Source organism: Haplochromis burtoni, unplaced genomic scaffold, assembly GCF_018398535.1.
Source record: "Haplochromis burtoni strain Fernald_Lab_line unplaced genomic scaffold, NCSU_Asbu1 Contig_54, whole genome shotgun sequence".
Taxonomy (NCBI): domain Eukaryota; kingdom Metazoa; phylum Chordata; class Actinopteri; order Cichliformes; family Cichlidae; genus Haplochromis; species Haplochromis burtoni.
The window spans coordinates 1,235,109-1,253,508 of record NW_024582415.1 but is presented as its reverse complement, the minus strand read 5'-3'; the positions used below and the strand labels follow the sequence as shown (position 1 = coordinate 1,253,508).

Here is an 18,400-nt window from a genome sequence, read left to right as displayed (position 1 = left end):
GAGTTCCACCCCGGCGAGAGAGAATAGGAAGAGAGAGAGAGAAACAGAGAGGGCTGATCAGCGTGCAGCTGATCCGCCTGGCCGTGACAGTTTCAGTTCTTTAGAGTTCACTCAGAGGCCTGTATGCCAGCTGGGGAATTCAACCTGCAACCGTGCAGACTCTTGTGAGCGACTTGAACGAATGCTTTCCTTAGAGATTGATCACCCTTATGTGTGTGTGTGTGTGTGTGTGTGTGTGTGCCTATAATAACTGCCCCATTTTCCAGTGAAACCTGATGGAATAGAAACCACTCTGAGATATGCCCAGTGGAATTTGATTTTTAGAAAGGTTTCTAGGTTTTTAGTAAACAACAATCTTCAGATTGTGTTTCCAAGTACATGATTCACTTTATACTCAGTACTTTATTGAGTTTAGTTTAGGCAGATAAACCTATTTCTTCCTTGTTAAGAGCCTCTGTCATACATCATACAGCATCCAATAATAATGCATACTTTAAAGAATAATAAACTCTCACGTCACCATAAAACTGGTTATTGGGATTTATTCTCATACTTAAATACATAACGCATAAATTAAATGACTTGGAATTCATTTTAGGAAGAGAACTGATGGCTAAAAACACAAAAAACTATTAAAACACAGAATTTCTAGTTGTAGAGAGTTGGCAAGGCTCTCCTGTCGTTTCCTCATTAACATTTTTCAATTCTTCTTCAGTGGCGTCTTGGTTCATCTCCCCCTTGCTCTCTGGACTCATGTCTGGACTTCTCTTTATGCTCATCAGACACTTCATCCTCAACAAGGTAGGCGCACATCACTTCCAACTAATGCTGTGTTCAGTTTTGTGACACTGCCCTTGCATTTGCAGCCGTTGCACTCTCCGCACTCACACTTAGCTGCCAATCTGGTCATTTTAATATAAGAAATCGGAGACAGACTTGCACGTGTACGCCCAACTTGTCTGAAAGAACTTGAGCACAGATAAAAACCCATTTGATATGGCAACACCCGCGTATTTGTTATGTAATGGGAAAGCTCTGGCAGACTAGGAAGTGCTGCAGATCATCCGAGGGTCATGACTGCAGGATTATATATGAGTGAGTCACGGGAAGATTTGCCGTTTGGGCCGGTGTTACTGCATAGATGGGTCAAATTAGGAATGAGTTCATTTTTGCGTCTGCGGGCTATTTGCATCAGAATATTCTATCTTTCTGTTTTGTGTTTGCAGGGTTGAGATTTGTTACTTCTGTAAAATCCACATCCCATTTAGTGTCATTTTACATTTCACCTGCCTCATTAGTCATATTAATTATTAACCTTCTGATAAAAGCAAGCCATGGTTGTGCAAGATGGAATAATTGTATTACTCCACACCTTTAAATTGACCTGAGCTAAACTTTTAGCCAGAAGATGTTCTCATTTTAGCTAATATGTTATTGTGTTGTACATGTTTTGTTTTATGATTTATTATCATTATTGTTGCATTTCCTTTTTTACTTCACAGGATGACTCTGTTCCAAACGGATTGCGAGCATTGCCCCTCTTCTACGCCTCCACCATTGGTATCAACACATTCTCCATCATGTATACTGGAGCTCCATGTAAGTGCTTATTCCCAGTATATCTCTGATTATTTAACCTGACACCAGTGTATGATCAAATTATCACCTCAGGGATGGAAGCGCTTGTTAGTTTGCTCAAAATTCCTCTTGAATGTGTGATGCCAGAACATGATTTTGTATTTTTTATTTTTTTTAATGTGCGTTCATTAACTGCAGTGCTCGGGTTGGAGATGCTACCGGTGTGGGCCATCTTTCTCATCACTTTAGCTGGCTCGCTGGTCTGCGCAGCTCTGGTCTGGATATTGGTCTGTCCCTGGATGAGGAGAAAGATTGCAAGTAAGTATCTGTTAAATTTGGTTTAGGGTTAGGGTAAGTGTTGTGTTTAGGCATTTGGTTTTATGTAAACGAATGTCCTCACAAGGATATCCATACGTGTGTGTGTGTGTGTGTGTGTGTGTGTGTGTGTGTGTCTGTGTGTGTGTGTCTGTGTGTGTGTGTGTGTGTGTGTGTGTGTGTGGTGTGTGTGTGTGTGTGTGTGTGTGTGGTTGTGTGGTCTGTGTGGTGTCTGTGTGTGTCTGTGTGTGTGTGTGTGTGTGTGTGTCCAGTCTGTCTCTGTCACGCCATGTGAAAACGCTCTGACACCAAACAACGGAAGTCAGGGCATGTGCTTTCTTGTTGGCCTCTGCCAGAGGCACTAAAGCCACCAGAAAAATCCCTGTGAACTCTCCAGTGCTCCACTTAGATTTTTGGGCGTAGAGCTACTTGGTCAGATGAAAGAGGCTAAGATCGTGGCCTGCAGTGTAGAAAGCTTTCAGGATCAGGGCTGGGAATTGTTTCCCTAATGGGAAAACCAGCCCACAGCAAAGCAGGCAGTGCTGTAAAACTCATGACACAGAAAATTAAAACATTGGAAAAAGTAGACAGTGGTGGATAAAGACAAGGCACAGCTCTGTTTATTTTAACTTTGTGCTGGATAAATAAAAGGTTCTTTGTGTAAGAGCTCAAACACTTGATCTAAAAAATCTGATCGATGCCAGAAATGCTTTGCACTATAAAGAAATATAAATAAAATTTAATAAGAAGCCGAGTGGTATTTATAGGCCATGAAAAATAATATCTATGTTTAGGCCAAAGAAATGAATGTTTTTTTCCATTGACTCGTGGTTTGTGTGACCGTGTCATGAACCCCCTAATGCCTGCGAGGATTACAGGTAAAATTATTGGTGCTAATCTGGATATTACTGCATCCACTTAAATAAAACAGGTCATAACTCTGATTGGGTTTTTTTTTCTCTACTGGGGTATTCAAAGAGTCGGGTAGGCACTGGGATAATTTAGATAATCTGTTTCTTGTCAGAAGTTTTGTCTCCCGAACCTGAAAGCAGAAGCAACAGCTTTTTTTAAGCGTGAAAAGTTGCAAATAAATTCTAATCTTTTTTTTTCTTTCCCTTTTTTTGTCTAACTATTGTTTTGCTTTCTTAACTGGCTGCCATCCAGATTGGTTTCCTTGAAATCCTTTAATAATAAAAGGCTGCCACAATACAGTTGTGGCTTTCCTTTCATGATGGATTTAAAGCAACCTGCAAAAATGTCCTAACTCGGTGCTCTTTCAACTGCTGCTTGATCTCCTCCAGGTCGTTTAAAGAAAGAGCAGGCTCTGTCGAGGATTTCTGATGAGAGCCTGGATAAGATCCCTGAAGAGGAGGAGGAGAGCCCTGTCTTCAAAGAGTTACCAGGGGCGAAGGGCACAGATGAGGCTGTGATGCCGCTCACAGGTGGCAGCAGTGACCGGGGCACCCGCGAATCCAGCAGCGAGCTCACCAACCTGGCGAATGGAGGCACTATCCTGCCAAACGGCAGGGTGTATGGTACAACTGGACATTTATAATAATATTTGATAAGAGGAGAGTAACTATAGCTTTATTTATGCTTTAATACTTATTAGCATAAATAAACTTGCCATTAATGGAGATCAAACTCGTCGGTCATCATCATTAATATCCTGCTCCCACGCAGACTTTTCATTAATCGTCTGTCTTCCAGGTCGGACACACTCAATGACGAACGGCAGCCTCAAATCCCCCATCTCTAACGGCAGCTTCAGCTTCGATGGCCACATGCGTAGCGATGGCCAGGTGTACCACACGGTGCACAAAGACTCGGGTCTGTACAAAGACCTGCTTCACAAAATCCACCTGGGCCGCATGGATGACAACGAGCGCTCCAACGCCGGCCCGCCTGACAACAATTACCGCCTGCTGCGCCGCAACAACAGCTACACCTGCTACACAGCGGCAATATGCGGCATGCCCGTCCAGCCGATGCGCTCCGAATCACGCGAGGACAGTGAAAAGCTGGTTGGTGAGGGAGGCGGCAGGAGCAACAGCGTGTCTTACTCCAAAAAGCGGATACGCTACGACAGCTACTCATCGTACTGTAACGCCGTGGCCGAGGCTGAGATCGAGGCCGAGGAGGGCGGAGTGGAGATGAAGCTTGCCACAGACCTGGAAGGGGTGGAGGAAGAAGGGGCTGCACCTCCAGGGCCGGACGACTTGGAGGATCAGGAGGAGAAGGACAAACCTGAGGTGTTTCTGCTTTTCCACTTCTTGCAGATCCTCACCGCCTGCTTCGGTTCTTTCGCCCACGGAGGCAACGATGTCAGGTGCTGCCCCCTACGTGTTGCATGACAGATAGCGACCTTTATGGTCCAGAGTACATTTCTCTGTCAACTAAATATAAAAAAATCATCTTCACGCTGCTCTTTGGACTTGAGTATATAATGCCTGAATAAGGTTTTTATCTACTTTCTTGTTTGTAGTAATGCCATTGGGCCTTTGGTGGCACTGTGGATGATCTATGAACAGGGCGGTGTGATGCAGGATGCTGCCACTCCTATCTGGCTGCTGTTTTACGGTGGTATAGGCATCTGTGCCGGCCTGTGGGTATGGGGCCGCCGCGTCATCCAGACCATGGGGAAGGACCTCACTCCCATTACCCCCTCAAGGTGAGAAAGTCGCCTCACAGGAGAGTGAGTGCACATGTGCGTGTCTGTGGATGCGGTTGGGTGCGTTTGAAGGAGAGTTGTGCTGCAGAGGTGAACTATCCACCATGCTTTGGTTTTACGCGCTCCATAGAGCCTCAACACGCTGACACAAACAAGTTCATAGAGGGCTCCCAGCCTCCATGGTGAGTACTTACTTTCCCACAGCCGTATTAGAATGCTTATGCACAATGTCTTAAAGGCAGTAAAGTGCAAATGAACAATCAGAAGATACTTAGTAATCCATGTGCAGACAGCAAAATGCATAAAGCAGTTTGTCTGTTGTGTAACTAATGAATGTTCTGATTTTCCCTCACTCTCTGCCAGGGAGTGACCTGCACACACAGTGTTGATGTGCACTCATGTTTATCATCAGAGGTCAGACAGATCGTTTAAGTGAAAAGATCTGTGTGTTCAAATCCATTACATTTGAGTTTATTAGGTAAAATACAAAGACTGAATGGATTTTTTTTATTACTTTTTCCTGCTATAAACGTATAAATAAAAATTTGGTGATAAATAAATCTTGATCTCAGCATTAAGCACGCTATTTATGATTTTGGGAATCATCCCAGACTTTGCTAGAAATAATTCTTACTACTTTTTTACAGAAATCTGCTTTAATAATAGTAACTTAGTAGTGCCTAGGGAGTGAAATAGTAGTGCTTTTTTTTTTCTCAGATTTTTTTGACCTATTACATAAAAAATTCTGAATAAACAAGTAGACTTTCGGACCACAACAAACAAAGCCTGAGGACACTGGCTGTCTGATAACCTGAGCAGTAGACGTCTCACATCCACAAACCCGTGCTGTTGCTCTGTCCTTGACTTCAGTCTCCTCCTCCCTCTCTCTCTTCTCTTCCCACGCATAAGATGAAGAGTTTGCGCGTGTGTGTGTGTGTGTGTGCGTGCGTGCGTGCCCGCGTGTGTCTGTGCATACCACAGAGTTGTTTGTGTGCTGAGGAAACCGAACTCTGCAAGTCACTGTGCATTGAATGTACTGTATGTGTCCGAGCATGCGTGCACATTAGGGTCTAATTGTTCCAGCAAGGTGTTTTGAGGTGTGTGTGTGTGCTTGCTTGCGTGCGTGCGTGCATGTGTGTGTTTGAGTGGCTGTGTTTTGTTGCCTGGCAGGAACATCACACAGGGTTGCAGGAAGCTGTTTGGCATTCTGGGTGAAGAGAAGTAGAGCAGGAGGGGTGAGGGAGGGCCACAGTGGGAACCGTAGCCTCTCTTCTCCAACCGCAGGGAGGGACGCCAGTCTGACTCTTGCACTTTTCTTTTCCCCCCATCCTCCTTTCTCCTTCCTACCCACTCCTGTAAATCACTATTTTTGTGGTTAACCCTCTTCTTCTTCTCAGCGCCCTGCTTTTTTCTTTTTCTTCATTCCTTTACATCTTGTTTTTTTTTTTTTTTACGTCTCACCTAAAGAGCTTTCTCTCTCTCTCTCTCTCTCTCTCTCCCCTTTTCCCTAAAGTCTCTTTCTCACGCTCACGCCCACGCCATCTCATTATTTTCCCTTCCCTCATTTCTCCTCTTTTTGTTTGGGCTCTCTCTTCTTTGTCTGTCTCCTTTCTCTCTTAATCTCCCTCCTTCCATCACCAGCTTAGACTTTTTGCCAGGACCCAAAGACAAATTTGCACTGGTTCACCGTTCTAAAGACTTGATTTCCTCCAGTGTCTGTTTCCATGCATCACTCTGAAAAGAAGTTTGTTTGGGGCAAGGACACGGAAGTGTTTATATGTGTGTCTGCGGTCTATGTGCCCGGGAATATATTTTAGCAGCCGCAGCGAACACCTAAAAAGTGCAATGTATCACAGCAGTAAAAAGACTTTTGAAACTTGAAGTATGGATTTTCATCCTTCTGCCCAGCTCTGCTGTTGAAGCACCACAGGGACAGATTGCTGCAGATCTACCAGGCTCTGCAAAGCTTAACCAGCAGAACTCAGAGAAACACAAACAATCATATCTCTTTGTGATGAGTCGATATGGCACACTTGTCCAGTTGTGTATAGTTTATTGTTGCTGTTGAGAGGTGGAGCGAATGATGTGAGTTTTTTCTGTAGCTTTCTTGCAAGACCCTCTACTCCTACATTCTGACATGAGCTGGGGGAAAGCACAGGTCTAAGTAATACAGTTAACATTTGCCTAATGGCTATCAATTTCTGTAGGCCATGAGTTGGGGCCAAGTGGCCATTTACAAATGGGTTCAAAATTAATCAGGTGACATCACTGGTGCTCTGCTGTCTTAGAGATTGGCTCCTGCTGCTCGACCACTCCACACTCCGCCTGCAGTGACATTTAAATTTCAGTCGTATCTTCATCTGGAACCTTAGCTCAGTGTTTCTGACGAATGTTATTGGCTGCCATCTAGTAAGAAAAAAGCCACATTTTTCTCCTTTTAAGTTGCATTTTCATGCATTTAGTTTAATTTTTTTCCCCTCTTTTATGATTTGGAAGTTTATTCTAATGTCTAATGTCTTCTCTGTGTGTGTCCTGAAAGCAGCTGGTGGCTTTAGAGAAACTGTCTTCTAGTAAGCACAAGGCAGCACAGAAACACACCAACACAAAGGCCTGTTTGTATATCACATACTGAAACTGTGTCCATTATGAATAACACACTGGTGTGTAATACCTGGTAGAAATGCTGTGTTTAGTTGTGTGTGTGTGTGTGTGTGTGTGTGTTTGTTTGTTGAGCTGTGTGTGTGTGTGGTGTGTGTGTGTGTGTGTGTGTGTGTGTGTGTCGAGTCACGTTTATCTATGACGTGTGTGTGTGTGTGTGTGTGTGTCAGATATTTAATATTATTTCTGTTTTTCAAATGTGTGTTGGGTATACTTTAAAGAACTGCTGAATGCTCTGCAATGGTTTTATATGTGGATGCCAGTGAGATCGTGCCATCATGAGCATCATCCAAGACATCACAATGAAGAATGTCTCTTTGCTCCCTCCCCCCTTCCCTTCCTCTCCCTTCCCTTCCTTCCACAGTGGATTCACTATTGAACTGGCTTCTGCAGTCACAGTCGTGTTCGCTTCCAATATCGGAATCCCTGTCAGTACCACACACTGCAAGGTATGACTGAGTGGCCTTCCAGCTGGCCTCTCAACTCCCTCTCAGGCATTTCCAGGGGACGGGGAGCTCACACTGCCTCCCAGGCCGCCGGGCTGGACTGAGCTAGAATCGCACACACACACACACACCGCTTTAGCTATAATTAGTGCTTAGTCATGTCGTGAGATAATTAGCTAAAATCTGTTTTAGTTTACTATAATTTTATGCCTACCTCCCTACAAGTGCTCTGCTTCTTAGTTAAATTTCTCCACAGAAATCAAAGCTCAGATTATTGTGGCAGAGAAAAAAAAGGATAATTGCAGTTTATGAAAACGTGGGTCTTATTTATTAGTTTTGACCTTCTTTTCTGTCTGTTGTGATCACTTGTACAAGCTAGGCCGAAAGCCGTGAGCACGGCATCATTAGTCCAACAAAGTCAGTAACACGGGCCCTACTGTCGGGTGTGTTGTGGTAAAAAAAAAAGCAAGAAAGTATTTTCCTGTGGAAATCAGCAGGGAGCCTGACTCGGTTAAATTTCCTAATACCAGTTTTACAGTTACATTTTAATTTTATCATTAAAATCTCTTTAAACATTATCCTCTAGCTGATTTACTGAAATCCAGGCGATAAAAATTCTCGTAAGTCTGAGTTGCCTTTAATTATTACAGGGCGCTCCAGGCGGCTTTTCAAATAGCAGAAGAAGCTCTGCTCAATTGTTTTTGGTCCGATTTGCCATTTCTATCATTTCCATCCTCATGAGTATGAAAAATGAACCCTAATATTTCCAGTTTGGTAAAGTGTTTCCCACAGTGATCACAGTAACAGCATCGTTAGTAGAAATCGTTGTCAAAACGATGTAAATGCCACTCATTTTCTCATAAACGAGACTTATCCTCCGCAGGAACTGATAATCCTAACCAATCTTTGAGGTGCATGAGAAAATCAAAACGAATCCATGTCCAGCCCGCTACAACCAGCCCCAGGCAGCAGTGTGCAGCCCCTCTCCCCTGTTCTTTTCAGGAACAGCAGATCGAGGCTGGAATTCGAGACGGACCCCACCAGTCCCAGTCCTCCCCTGCCCGCCCCCATCAACACGGTGTCTCATTCTCTGTTTCATTTCCACTAAGTCTCTTCCATTTTGCCCTCTTAGCACTGGCATGGTTTGGTGTGTGGGTTTTCGACCCTGCCGTGCTTGTCCGCAAGCAGACCTCAACCCCCCCCCACCCCCCCGAAACCCACCTGTCACACTTGTTTTCCACTTTTTTTTACCTCTCCATCTTTCTCTGTCTGTCTCTCTACTCATCTATCTTCACAGCGGATTTTGCATTGAAGTAATGAGTGCGCTAACAGTGCTTGTTGCATCAAATGTGGGCATCCCAATAAGCTCCACCCACTGCAAGGTATTGGTAGTGAAGTCATCCTAGAGAGCCCTCCGGGAGCTCGCCTTCATCGCTTCACCTGTAGCTGTCAATCGCCAAAGCCAATCACAACTCCCGAAGTTGACGTTTTGATTTCTCGTGCAGTTTTCCTTCAGCAACACAACCCCAAGTTTGACTGAAAGGTAGCTTTGTTAGATTAAAGAATGTTATCAGGCAGTTACGTGCATGTTTATTAGACATACAGCAAATACATAGATATCATCTTTATTTATTTATTGTTTTTTGTTTATTAAATTAGTAGTAAAAGTTTTTTTTAATAGATGAAAAACTAGGAATATTTGTTAAACGAATACACAAGTAGAGAGTTTGATGATAATATTGATATCACTAAATATTAAGCTATTGCCGTTAGCCTCTTAGCTACTTGTAAAGCTGAAGCTGGATGAAACACCTGAAATGTTTGTTTTTAGCTTATATAAGATCATACGTGCAATAATCAGTGAAAACAGGAATGCAAAAATGTTAGCTCCACTGAAGGGAAACTGCACAAGACTCAAAACTGGGTTTAAGTTACTGGTGATCTATTTGTCTAAACATCAATATCATCGCCATCCATACCTTATCTTCATTTCTCACCTCCAAATGCCTTCGCGTTTCCTTCCTAAAAACCTTGGATAATCAACTGCTCTGCTAAAATGCTAAATCTACTGATGGTTAGAGGTATATAATCGTGGTGGTGATTTGAATGATTTAGTGATTCTTATTTATTTGTTTATTTTAAATGTGGAGATGGTCCACAGATGATGCTGGACTAAAAAAAAACACTAGCAAGACTTGCAGCTCTTTGACATTTTAAATTGTTTGGTTTTCAGAAAGTAGCCAGCAACATCTGTCAACATCTTCAGTGTGTGCGTGCGTGCGTGCGTGCGTGCGTGAGAGAGAGTCTGTATTTGTGTCACTGGCATCCATTCGGTTTCAGTGAAGTTCTGTTGTGTATGAGTGATAATTTTTCTTTTCAGGTCTTTTGTGTGTGTGGGTGTGGAAGTTAAACCGAATGGATGGGTGTGTGGGTCGGTGTGGTATGGTAATTTGCAGTGACTCGTTTCAAAAACTCAAAAGCAATACGAACACTGAGGTCACACCGAGTTCAGAATTTGTTGCTCCGTGCTTGAGGTACTAAAACCATCAAACAAACAATGTGACCACTGAGTTAAATATTGTTCAACACATGCACACCCTGCTTTGGAAAGAGGAGAATCCAAGAAATGCTACATTAAAGTATCTTGCGTTTAAGTAGAGAGGCTACATGACCTGAATGTCTTTTCTGGGAGATATTTTTTTGAGTCTAGTAGAGCTTAGTCTTATTAAGACTGACTAATAAACCAAAAGAACAGGGTGGACTCTGTTGGCCCGACCTTCCACATTTAGTCAGCGTGTGACAGACGGTGTCTCATGTTGCTGCGGCCATATAAGAGCAGGGAAACGCGGTTTAACTCCCGCCCACCTGTAGCGTCACTAAGAGCTGAAACCACTCACTGCACGTTACTCCAACACTCAGGTGTGTCGCTTTGAGTCTTTGAACATGGATTAGAAAACAATCTCTTTTGTATTCTGAAGTTATTTCTATCAAAAGAAAGAAGTGGAAGTCTGAAATTTGCAGACAGATTTGCAAAAGTTAACTAGCTCTAGTTTAGTGCTTTTTGATATTTACAGCCTAATATTAAGTAAATAATAGACTGTTGCTACTCTGGAGCTGCTGATTTCAGGCTTCCACGGATACCAAATTTAATTTATGCTGTGATAACCTCTATAATCTGCTTGCAGTCACTAACGCAGACACTGAAAACTGATCTGATTTTGAAGAGCTGCAGGTTGCACGCGGCCTTTCTGCTGACCTGTTGATATGTTATCACCTTTTGTTCGTGTGTCTTTCTGGCCGCACTCTTTGGTGGAAGTTTTTTTTTGTTGTTGCTCAGTACAACTTTTAGATACAGTTAATATACCAATTACTACCAGTTTCAATATCAATTACATTAAAATCAAAGTATCAAAGTATTTTTTTGTAAGAGTCCATATAGTACAAAAATGGACTCTAGTATGTATGTACATATTTTTCTTATACTGTCCCTCTGTGAAGCATGTTAGCTCGCCCCCTGTCTAAAAAGTTGCTGACCACACTCTACTAACTGGCTTCTTCTTGCCTGACTTCCACAAACAGGAATTTGATTCTTTTTAGCCCCGTGTTTTCAACCTAGTGCTTCTGTTTGTGCTTAAAATGACCATGTAAGGACATCCATGCCGAGGTGATGTCATCTCGGGACGAGTAGGAAAAAAAACGTAGTCTGAAGCCTGAGCTTTAGCTCATAGAGATTACTTTTACATACGCTGTCCTCATTTTTTGAAACTTTGCTCATGTTCTAAATAAGCATGCAGTGTTTTATGTGGGAGCATATTAGGAAAACCATAAAAGGAGCCCTTAAATAGAATATTTAATATTAAACTTATTATTATTGTTGTTGCAGAAGAATTTGAGGACTTCTTCAAGTGCTGACTGATACTGTTAGAGGAGACTAACACATAATTTCCACCAATCACCATCTGCAATTTAATTAATCAGCTGTTGCTGTTATCTTTTCTGTCCAATAGGGTTAATTAGACAATTAACCACTTACTGCACAAGAGAAGAGTTAAGCATTGCAAAACATGCCTTAAAAATAGCTGACGTAATCTGACTGCAAAACAATCTTGGAGAAACTTCCATCAAGAGAAAAGCGTGGACAACCTGTAGCTCTTTATACTGACTTTGGCTTTGCTGCGTTGAACGTTTTGTTCTGTGCTGCTGCTGATTATTTTTCTTTCTTCCCTCCTTGCTGCGGCCTCCAGGTGGGCTCAGTTGTGGCTGTGGGTTGGATCCGCTCCCAGAAAGCAGTGGACTGGCGCCTCTTCAGGAACATCTTCCTGGCGTGGTTCGTCACGGTGCCTGTGGCCGGCCTGTTCAGCGCCGCCGTCATGGCCCTGTTTGTCTACGGCATCCTGCCCTACGTCTGAGGGCGCAACGCCGGGAGGGAGAGCAGAGGAGGAAAAAGAGAGTCGGGGAGAGAGAGAGAGAGGGGGAAACTTGGGTAGATGTCATATCTCGAATGTGTGGGTTGCTGATAGAAGAGAAGGAAGAGAGTCGATGCACAAGGGTGACGAGGAAGAAGGGAGGATGGTTTACAGGTGGACTTGGTTGTACTGTAGATGTGAGGAGGGTTGGTTCACATGCTGCCTGGCTCCGTAGTCCAGAGATCTTTTTGACTCATTTGAGTTCCCAATCGGTTTTTATTTATTCTCTTTCTTTTTGGTGGGATTGATTAAAAAAACAAAAGTGTAACTAGTGTACCATTCAATCTGCTGTACATAAGACAATAACAGGGGACTTACTGGTAACTTCTAACAAAACATGTGACAGTCTCCTTAAAAAACAAAACCACGTAAATATAAAAAATACAGAAATAAAAATGATCAAAAAGCAGTTTATTCTGCTAACATAAGCCAGCAGACTCTCCTGCAGTAAATCCATATCCTTCTGCCTGAAATTCTAGGCAGCACAATCGGTCAAGTGCTTACTTTTTATTATCGTTATCATTGTTCCAAAATGCCAGGGGTGAAAAAAAACAACAAAAAAACAAAACAAAACTGTACATATTGTGATATTGGGTCGAGTGTGATTCGTTGTATTGCGGCTTGCTTTCAAACAAAAGAAGAAAAGATGTGCGCGTGGTCAACCAAACCCATCCGTCATCTCACTTTCAACATGCTAGCCAGGTACAACTGGGGCCAAACGGAACGGACGCCTCAGAGAGGAGCGGTGAGACTGTCACTCTGCTTTTGTTTTTTTATTATTATTATTATTTTTCACATGATACCATAGGAACCTAATTTACTAAAGAGTTGATTTTTTGTTTTTGTCAAGAGCTCCTGTATGTTTTTAGAGATCTCATATTTTTTAATGATGTATTATACTGTAATTTGTACTGTAAATAATGTCCTTTAAGAGTTTGGATGTGGGGGTCTGGGATGGGGGATTGGGGATGCGTGCGTGTGAGTGTGAATGGTTTCAGAAAAGTGGGTGGGCGGGGGGGGCCTCTTCACCTCATAATGATGTCAGAATTCACGGTTAGTTTCAACCCCCGCGGCTCATGGGAAACTCCCACCGATGAACACTTGGCAGGTTTTTCTGATGTTGGCAGAAGAATATTGATTAGAACAAAGTGTTTTGCTTTACCAAACCCATCCACAGCAGAGGAAGTGAGAGTTGCCGTTGCATTCACTGTTTTATTGCCTGGGTGAATTGAACAGTATTGACAGAAGGTTCTTTTGTTAACGGCTCCCTCCTCGAGGAGATACGCAGATAGCGAGGGACAGTGAGGTTGCTCTTTAGAGAGCAGAACCATGCCAAAGTAAGTTGTTGTCACCATGTCTGTATGCCAGATAAATGAGGTACAGCAGATGCCAAAACTGATCAGATGTACAAAAAAAAAAAGCACTGATTAAGTTTAGTAAAAATGTTTGCATATCATCATCCATATGCCTTTGACTTTGGATAAAGCAGGAGTCACTTCCTTATATCAAAGGCTCCCTGCCCACTGATGAACCTTTACATTTTTTCATATTCAGATCATCTCAGATCTCGCACCGCGGTTACCCGAGATTATCCGAGTCCAGGTTTCAAATCTATAACAGAGTGAGACATGCAAAAAGCTAAGGCCTTGTGATCTGTCATATCGAATACTTAAATTGTAAAGCGTTATGCAGTCGTCGAAAGGAAGAGGACTCAATCCAAGCCACACGAGTAGCTCCTCAAAATGGGCAGGTGTTGTTTGGAGCAGAGAAGCATTTAGTCTCTCAATCACATCTGATTCAGTCTAAGCGCCATGTCATGAGGTGTGTGGATCACAGCCCGGTGAGGGTTTCAAGGCTGCTCATGCCACAAAAATATCACAAGACTTTTGTCTTAGGACTTAAGGTTGTATTCGGAGGTAGAACTGATCATCACCAGCTTTTTAAAACGGTCACCTGACCTGTAGATGAACAAAGTCTTTTTTTTCTTTTAATTTGAACAAACTCGATGCCAGGTGTCGCAAGTTGTTTTTGTTCTTGTGGTGTGTTTCCTCATTTCTTGTTTTGTTTGTTTGTTTTCTCTCTCTCATGAACAAATCTATGCTTAAGTAGCCACTTGCCTTGTAACTTTGTGTTTTACTTTGTGCAGAAAAAGTAAACTAATTATGTACTGTGGTGTTTACATCGTAACCATATTGTAGAGTTATCTGAAAAACAAAAAACCCACAAAAAAACAACTGTTGCCTAATGATGCCAATGAAAGACAAACTATTAACCGTGAGTTTTTAAGTGCAAGTAAAAAAAAAAAACATTAAAAAAATAACCAGAAGTGTCTAGAGAGAAAGAGAGCGAGAGCAAGTGTGTGCGCAGTGACTCGTTTTTCATTTTGTTTCTTGTAGCGGTAGTGCTGATCCTGACCCCCGTCACCTTACACTGCTACTACAATGCATTAACACTACATGTATGGGTGCAATTCAGTAATAAAGAGGATGACTAGAGAAATTTCATCAGAACTATATTTTTCTACCATATCTGAGTTTTAACCGGGATGAGCTTCCGGACACTTTGGAGGACACTCTGTGGGGCTGATGGTAAAATCTGGCCAATTGGGATTAGTTGTTGTAAGACTGTAATCGCAGCAATACTGAGAAATGGTCTTATTTCAGGGTGCCATGTGCCACACTTCCTCTCAGCCCGGTGGGTTCCTCTAACATATAGACTGATGTGTCGGTTGCCAGTAGATCAGATTTTTAAATTACCATTTTTATTTTTGAATTTTTGATGAAAACACTTTGTAATTTTGTTTCCCTACTGCTTTGGCCACGAGCTTCAAGAGCAGCACAGCACCGTGCCAGAAAACCATTGTGTAGGACTGACCTGATGAAGATGAATGCAATGAGTGGTATCTGGAAACTTGATTGTGAGGAAATTTGTTTCCTTGTTTTTTGGCAGGTTAGCGCTGTTGAAGCTCATGGCCTTCTACTTTTCCACAGGCTGTGTGTTGTTCAGGGGGGCTGCACAGAGCCGGTGTGTTCAAATCCTCTTGTGTTTGTTCTCTGATGCCCGGAGGAAGAATATTTAGAAGGAATTTTGTGATGACACAAAACATTTAGCCCCCACCCCCCACCCAGGAAAATACGCAGCAGAGATCTGAAGCTTTCATGGATGTTTTTTTCCCCCTTTGTCTTTAAAGCAAGCCAGTGTAACGGCCAACTTCTAATTGCTAAACAGCTGAGGCACTCTGGCCTCAAGCAAATGGCACAAAAATGACAAAAATTTGTAAAAGCAGACGGTAGCCTCAAAATTTTTTAAATCTCTCATGCAGTCGTGAGGATAGCATTTTGTGCTATTTTATTTCTTTGGATTCTAGGACCAAAGAGTTAGCATTTTATACTATGGCATTTATAACTGCTGAAATAAAAGCAGTTTAAACCTTAAAAATCTATATTCATAATATGAAGTCAGAAGCTGAAGAAAGACTCTTTCATTTGCCAGCTTTCTACTCTGAGGCTTGTGGAAGTTTGTTGCTCTGGTGCAAGATTTACTAAACAATATAATGAGCCGGAAAAAACTTTATTTCCTTCATGCATTAGGAGGTTTGTTTGTGAATGGACTGAGGTCGGCCGGCATGCATCGCGTGTTTGATTTGTGCAGTGTCACCATCCTCTGCTGCAGCCCCCCTTTGTAACTCACACTGTCATTTTCTATATTGTTTTCCATGCATTCTCAGTCCTGATAGGCCAAAAGGGATGCACTGCTCAAGATGGGGAGGGAAAGTGAAAATCGCCTTCTGCTGGCAGCTTTAAGTATCTGAGAGAAAGGGCTACATCCTGAGCCGGCAACAGGAAATATATACATCTAACGTGGTTCCCTGTAAAATCCAAACACTTTCAAAATTTGATCACAAACGCAAAAAAAGATTGGGCGTAGGGATGACCACGGCCCCTAGAGGGCGCAGTTTGACACGTTCCCTCCCCGTAGAGAGGGACAGCATTTTAGACGGACTGTTTCAACGATTGGTTGAATTGCCATTGAGGGAGCTGCTGTGCTTCTGCCGCATTTCAACTGTTTATCAACCTTTTTGTAGACAAAAAACGAAACAGAAAAACAGAATGTGCCATTTCTTTCTCCCTGAATGTGCAATACAAGCCGTTTCTCGTGAAGGTGCAACTACATTGCCGTCACTTTAGTGGTCGTGTGTAGCTCCACCTGCCCTGGTGTAATAGCGCCCTCTCCTGTGTGTGTGGGACTAGCACCGCCTCCCAAAGGCGGAGCAGCATCAGCTCAGACTTTCATCTGGATGTGGCGTGCTGTCTCCTAGTTGTCGGGTCTGTTTTGTAATAGAATGTGCTCCTTGGCTGGCCTGCAGGTTTTACAGCTCTGTGATGTCTCTTTACTGTTTACTGCTACTTAACTGTCCGGTCCTTCAGAAATAAGATGCATATATATATGAATACAAATGAATAAATTAAAAAAGAAATAAAAAAAAATCTAAAGAAACTGTAGCCTGCTTCTACAAAATCTTAAAGCTCTTCTGATTTGCATATATCGTACTGTAATGTTTTATTTAAGATTTAGTGAGAAAATGTCTGCATTTAAACTAAATTATGGGAATTAAAATTACAAAGAGTACCTAAAATCCACTGAGTTGTGTCTTACTTTTGTAAAGGTGTGTGGTATGTGTTTGTATGCTGCATAAGGAAAGCTGGGAAAGTGTATAATTAAACACTGAGGCTTTATTGCATAGTAGGCACAAGAGACGGATATTTAAGACAAGTTACCACATTGTTTATTTCACATAGTGTTTATTTATTTTTTTTGCATTATGGGTAAGCTAGAGAACATCTGGCAATGGGATCAGACCATCGCTGATGCTAGCGAGTTCTTGAACCACACCATTTTGTTTCCTTTTATACAAGATAAAGATGTCTCATGTTAGGAGTTATGCATGTATTAAAAATCCAACAGTGGAAAGGAGCCACAGGACCTTTGGGCCCCTACTTCCATTTAGTAGTGTTGGACCACACCCAACCTCTTGATCGTGATTACAGGAATGTAGTTAACATTGTAAAGTTTTGACTGGTTTTAGGTCCAGCGTTATTGAGGCATGCTGATAAAATGTAACCACAGAGACAGAAACACCTGATAAAGTATTCAAAAAACACCTCCGTGGGAGTTCCTGTTGCAGTATAAAACTCACAAGGTAAAAACAATAACACCCCACCCCTTATTTAGCTTATTTAAGTCAATAAAGAGACAAAAAAAACCCCAACTTTTGATATATAGTCAGAGTGTTTTTTTTGTTTTTTTAATCCAGTCCAATCTCTGGTATTATGAACCCAACAACGGCAACTTGCTTTATACAATGTGTAGTTTCCACTGCATCTAATATGAACTTCTGCTCATGCTGCGTCTCTTCTCATTTCCCCCCACTTTGCATGCATTTGGTTTCCTGCAGCAACCGACCTCTTTAAAGACCAAATGAATCTGCCAGATCTTTTCAGGCTGCTCTTATTTAGGGTTTTGAGCTGAAATAATAATTCACTGACTTGGCTCTGATTGCACTTTAAGTTCTCAGCAGCATTGCTGTCTGAGCTGGGTTTCATTTAATACATCTCTACAGTAACGGTGAAAAATGCTGGTTTGATGCTGGCACACAGCAAGTGACACCATTTGCGTTCAGAGGGATAATGGTTTCCATTTCACATCGGTTAAATCAGTAACCAACAAGAAATGGAAACCATAACCTCTCTGCAGTGTTTCAGTAACACACAGCCTGCGTGCTTTGTGAATGGTATTTGTCCACTTATGTGTGGTTCTCGTCCTCATCTTAATTGACAACAGACAACCCTTCAGCTGTGATGAAATGTGGCTCCTGCACTGCAGTAAAAATCTCATCAGGGTTCAGGGTGGAGGTTCACTTCATTTTAAGCCCCTGACCTCCTCCTTTGTCTGCAACCACCGGTTTGCATGCTTAACTTCAAACACCAAGTCTAATTTGTTTGTAGTATGTTGCAGATGTGTCTTTCTGTGAATCAATTTTCTATAAAGACCTTGTTTTCAAGTTGTTCTTGAAACGCGGTATGTCTCCAGATGACGATGATGAAAGTATTTCACAGTAGTGTGTGTACCTTGCAGTCTTTTCAGTAAAGCTGTAAAAAATTAGCCTTAATTTTCAACTACATGATTCTTAAAAAGTCCCAGTCCTGCCATTGCCATCGATTGGAATTTGTAGATGCTAAAATTGTCCACTGTTCCATTCTGCAGCA

General features: G+C 42.3%; 1 protein-coding gene across 7 annotated transcripts in view; it reads left to right on the top strand.

Moving 5' to 3' along the window:
• slc20a2 (solute carrier family 20 member 2) overlaps positions 1–16,770 on the top strand; it is a 46,029-nt gene extending 29,259 nt beyond the window's left edge. For 6 of the 7 annotated variants that reach the window (XM_005924467.3, XM_005924470.3, XM_042220736.1 and 3 more), the window contains exons 4-11: positions 716–801; positions 1,503–1,599; positions 1,777–1,896; positions 3,195–3,428; positions 3,604–4,222; positions 4,379–4,564; positions 7,587–7,671; positions 11,913–16,770. In XM_005924467.3, the coding sequence (XP_005924529.1) occupies positions 716–801; positions 1,503–1,599; positions 1,777–1,896; positions 3,195–3,428; positions 3,604–4,222; positions 4,379–4,564; positions 7,587–7,671; positions 11,913–12,077 (1,592 nt within the window). In that variant the 3' untranslated portion in view covers positions 12,078–16,770. Of the gene's footprint in view, positions 1–715; positions 802–1,502; positions 1,600–1,776; positions 1,897–3,194; positions 3,429–3,603; positions 4,223–4,378; positions 4,565–7,586; positions 7,672–8,965; positions 9,051–11,912 lie in introns of all 7 variants that reach the window. The other variant, XM_005924468.3, reaches the window with a different exon arrangement.
• Positions 16,771–18,400: the final 1,630 nt, after the last annotated feature.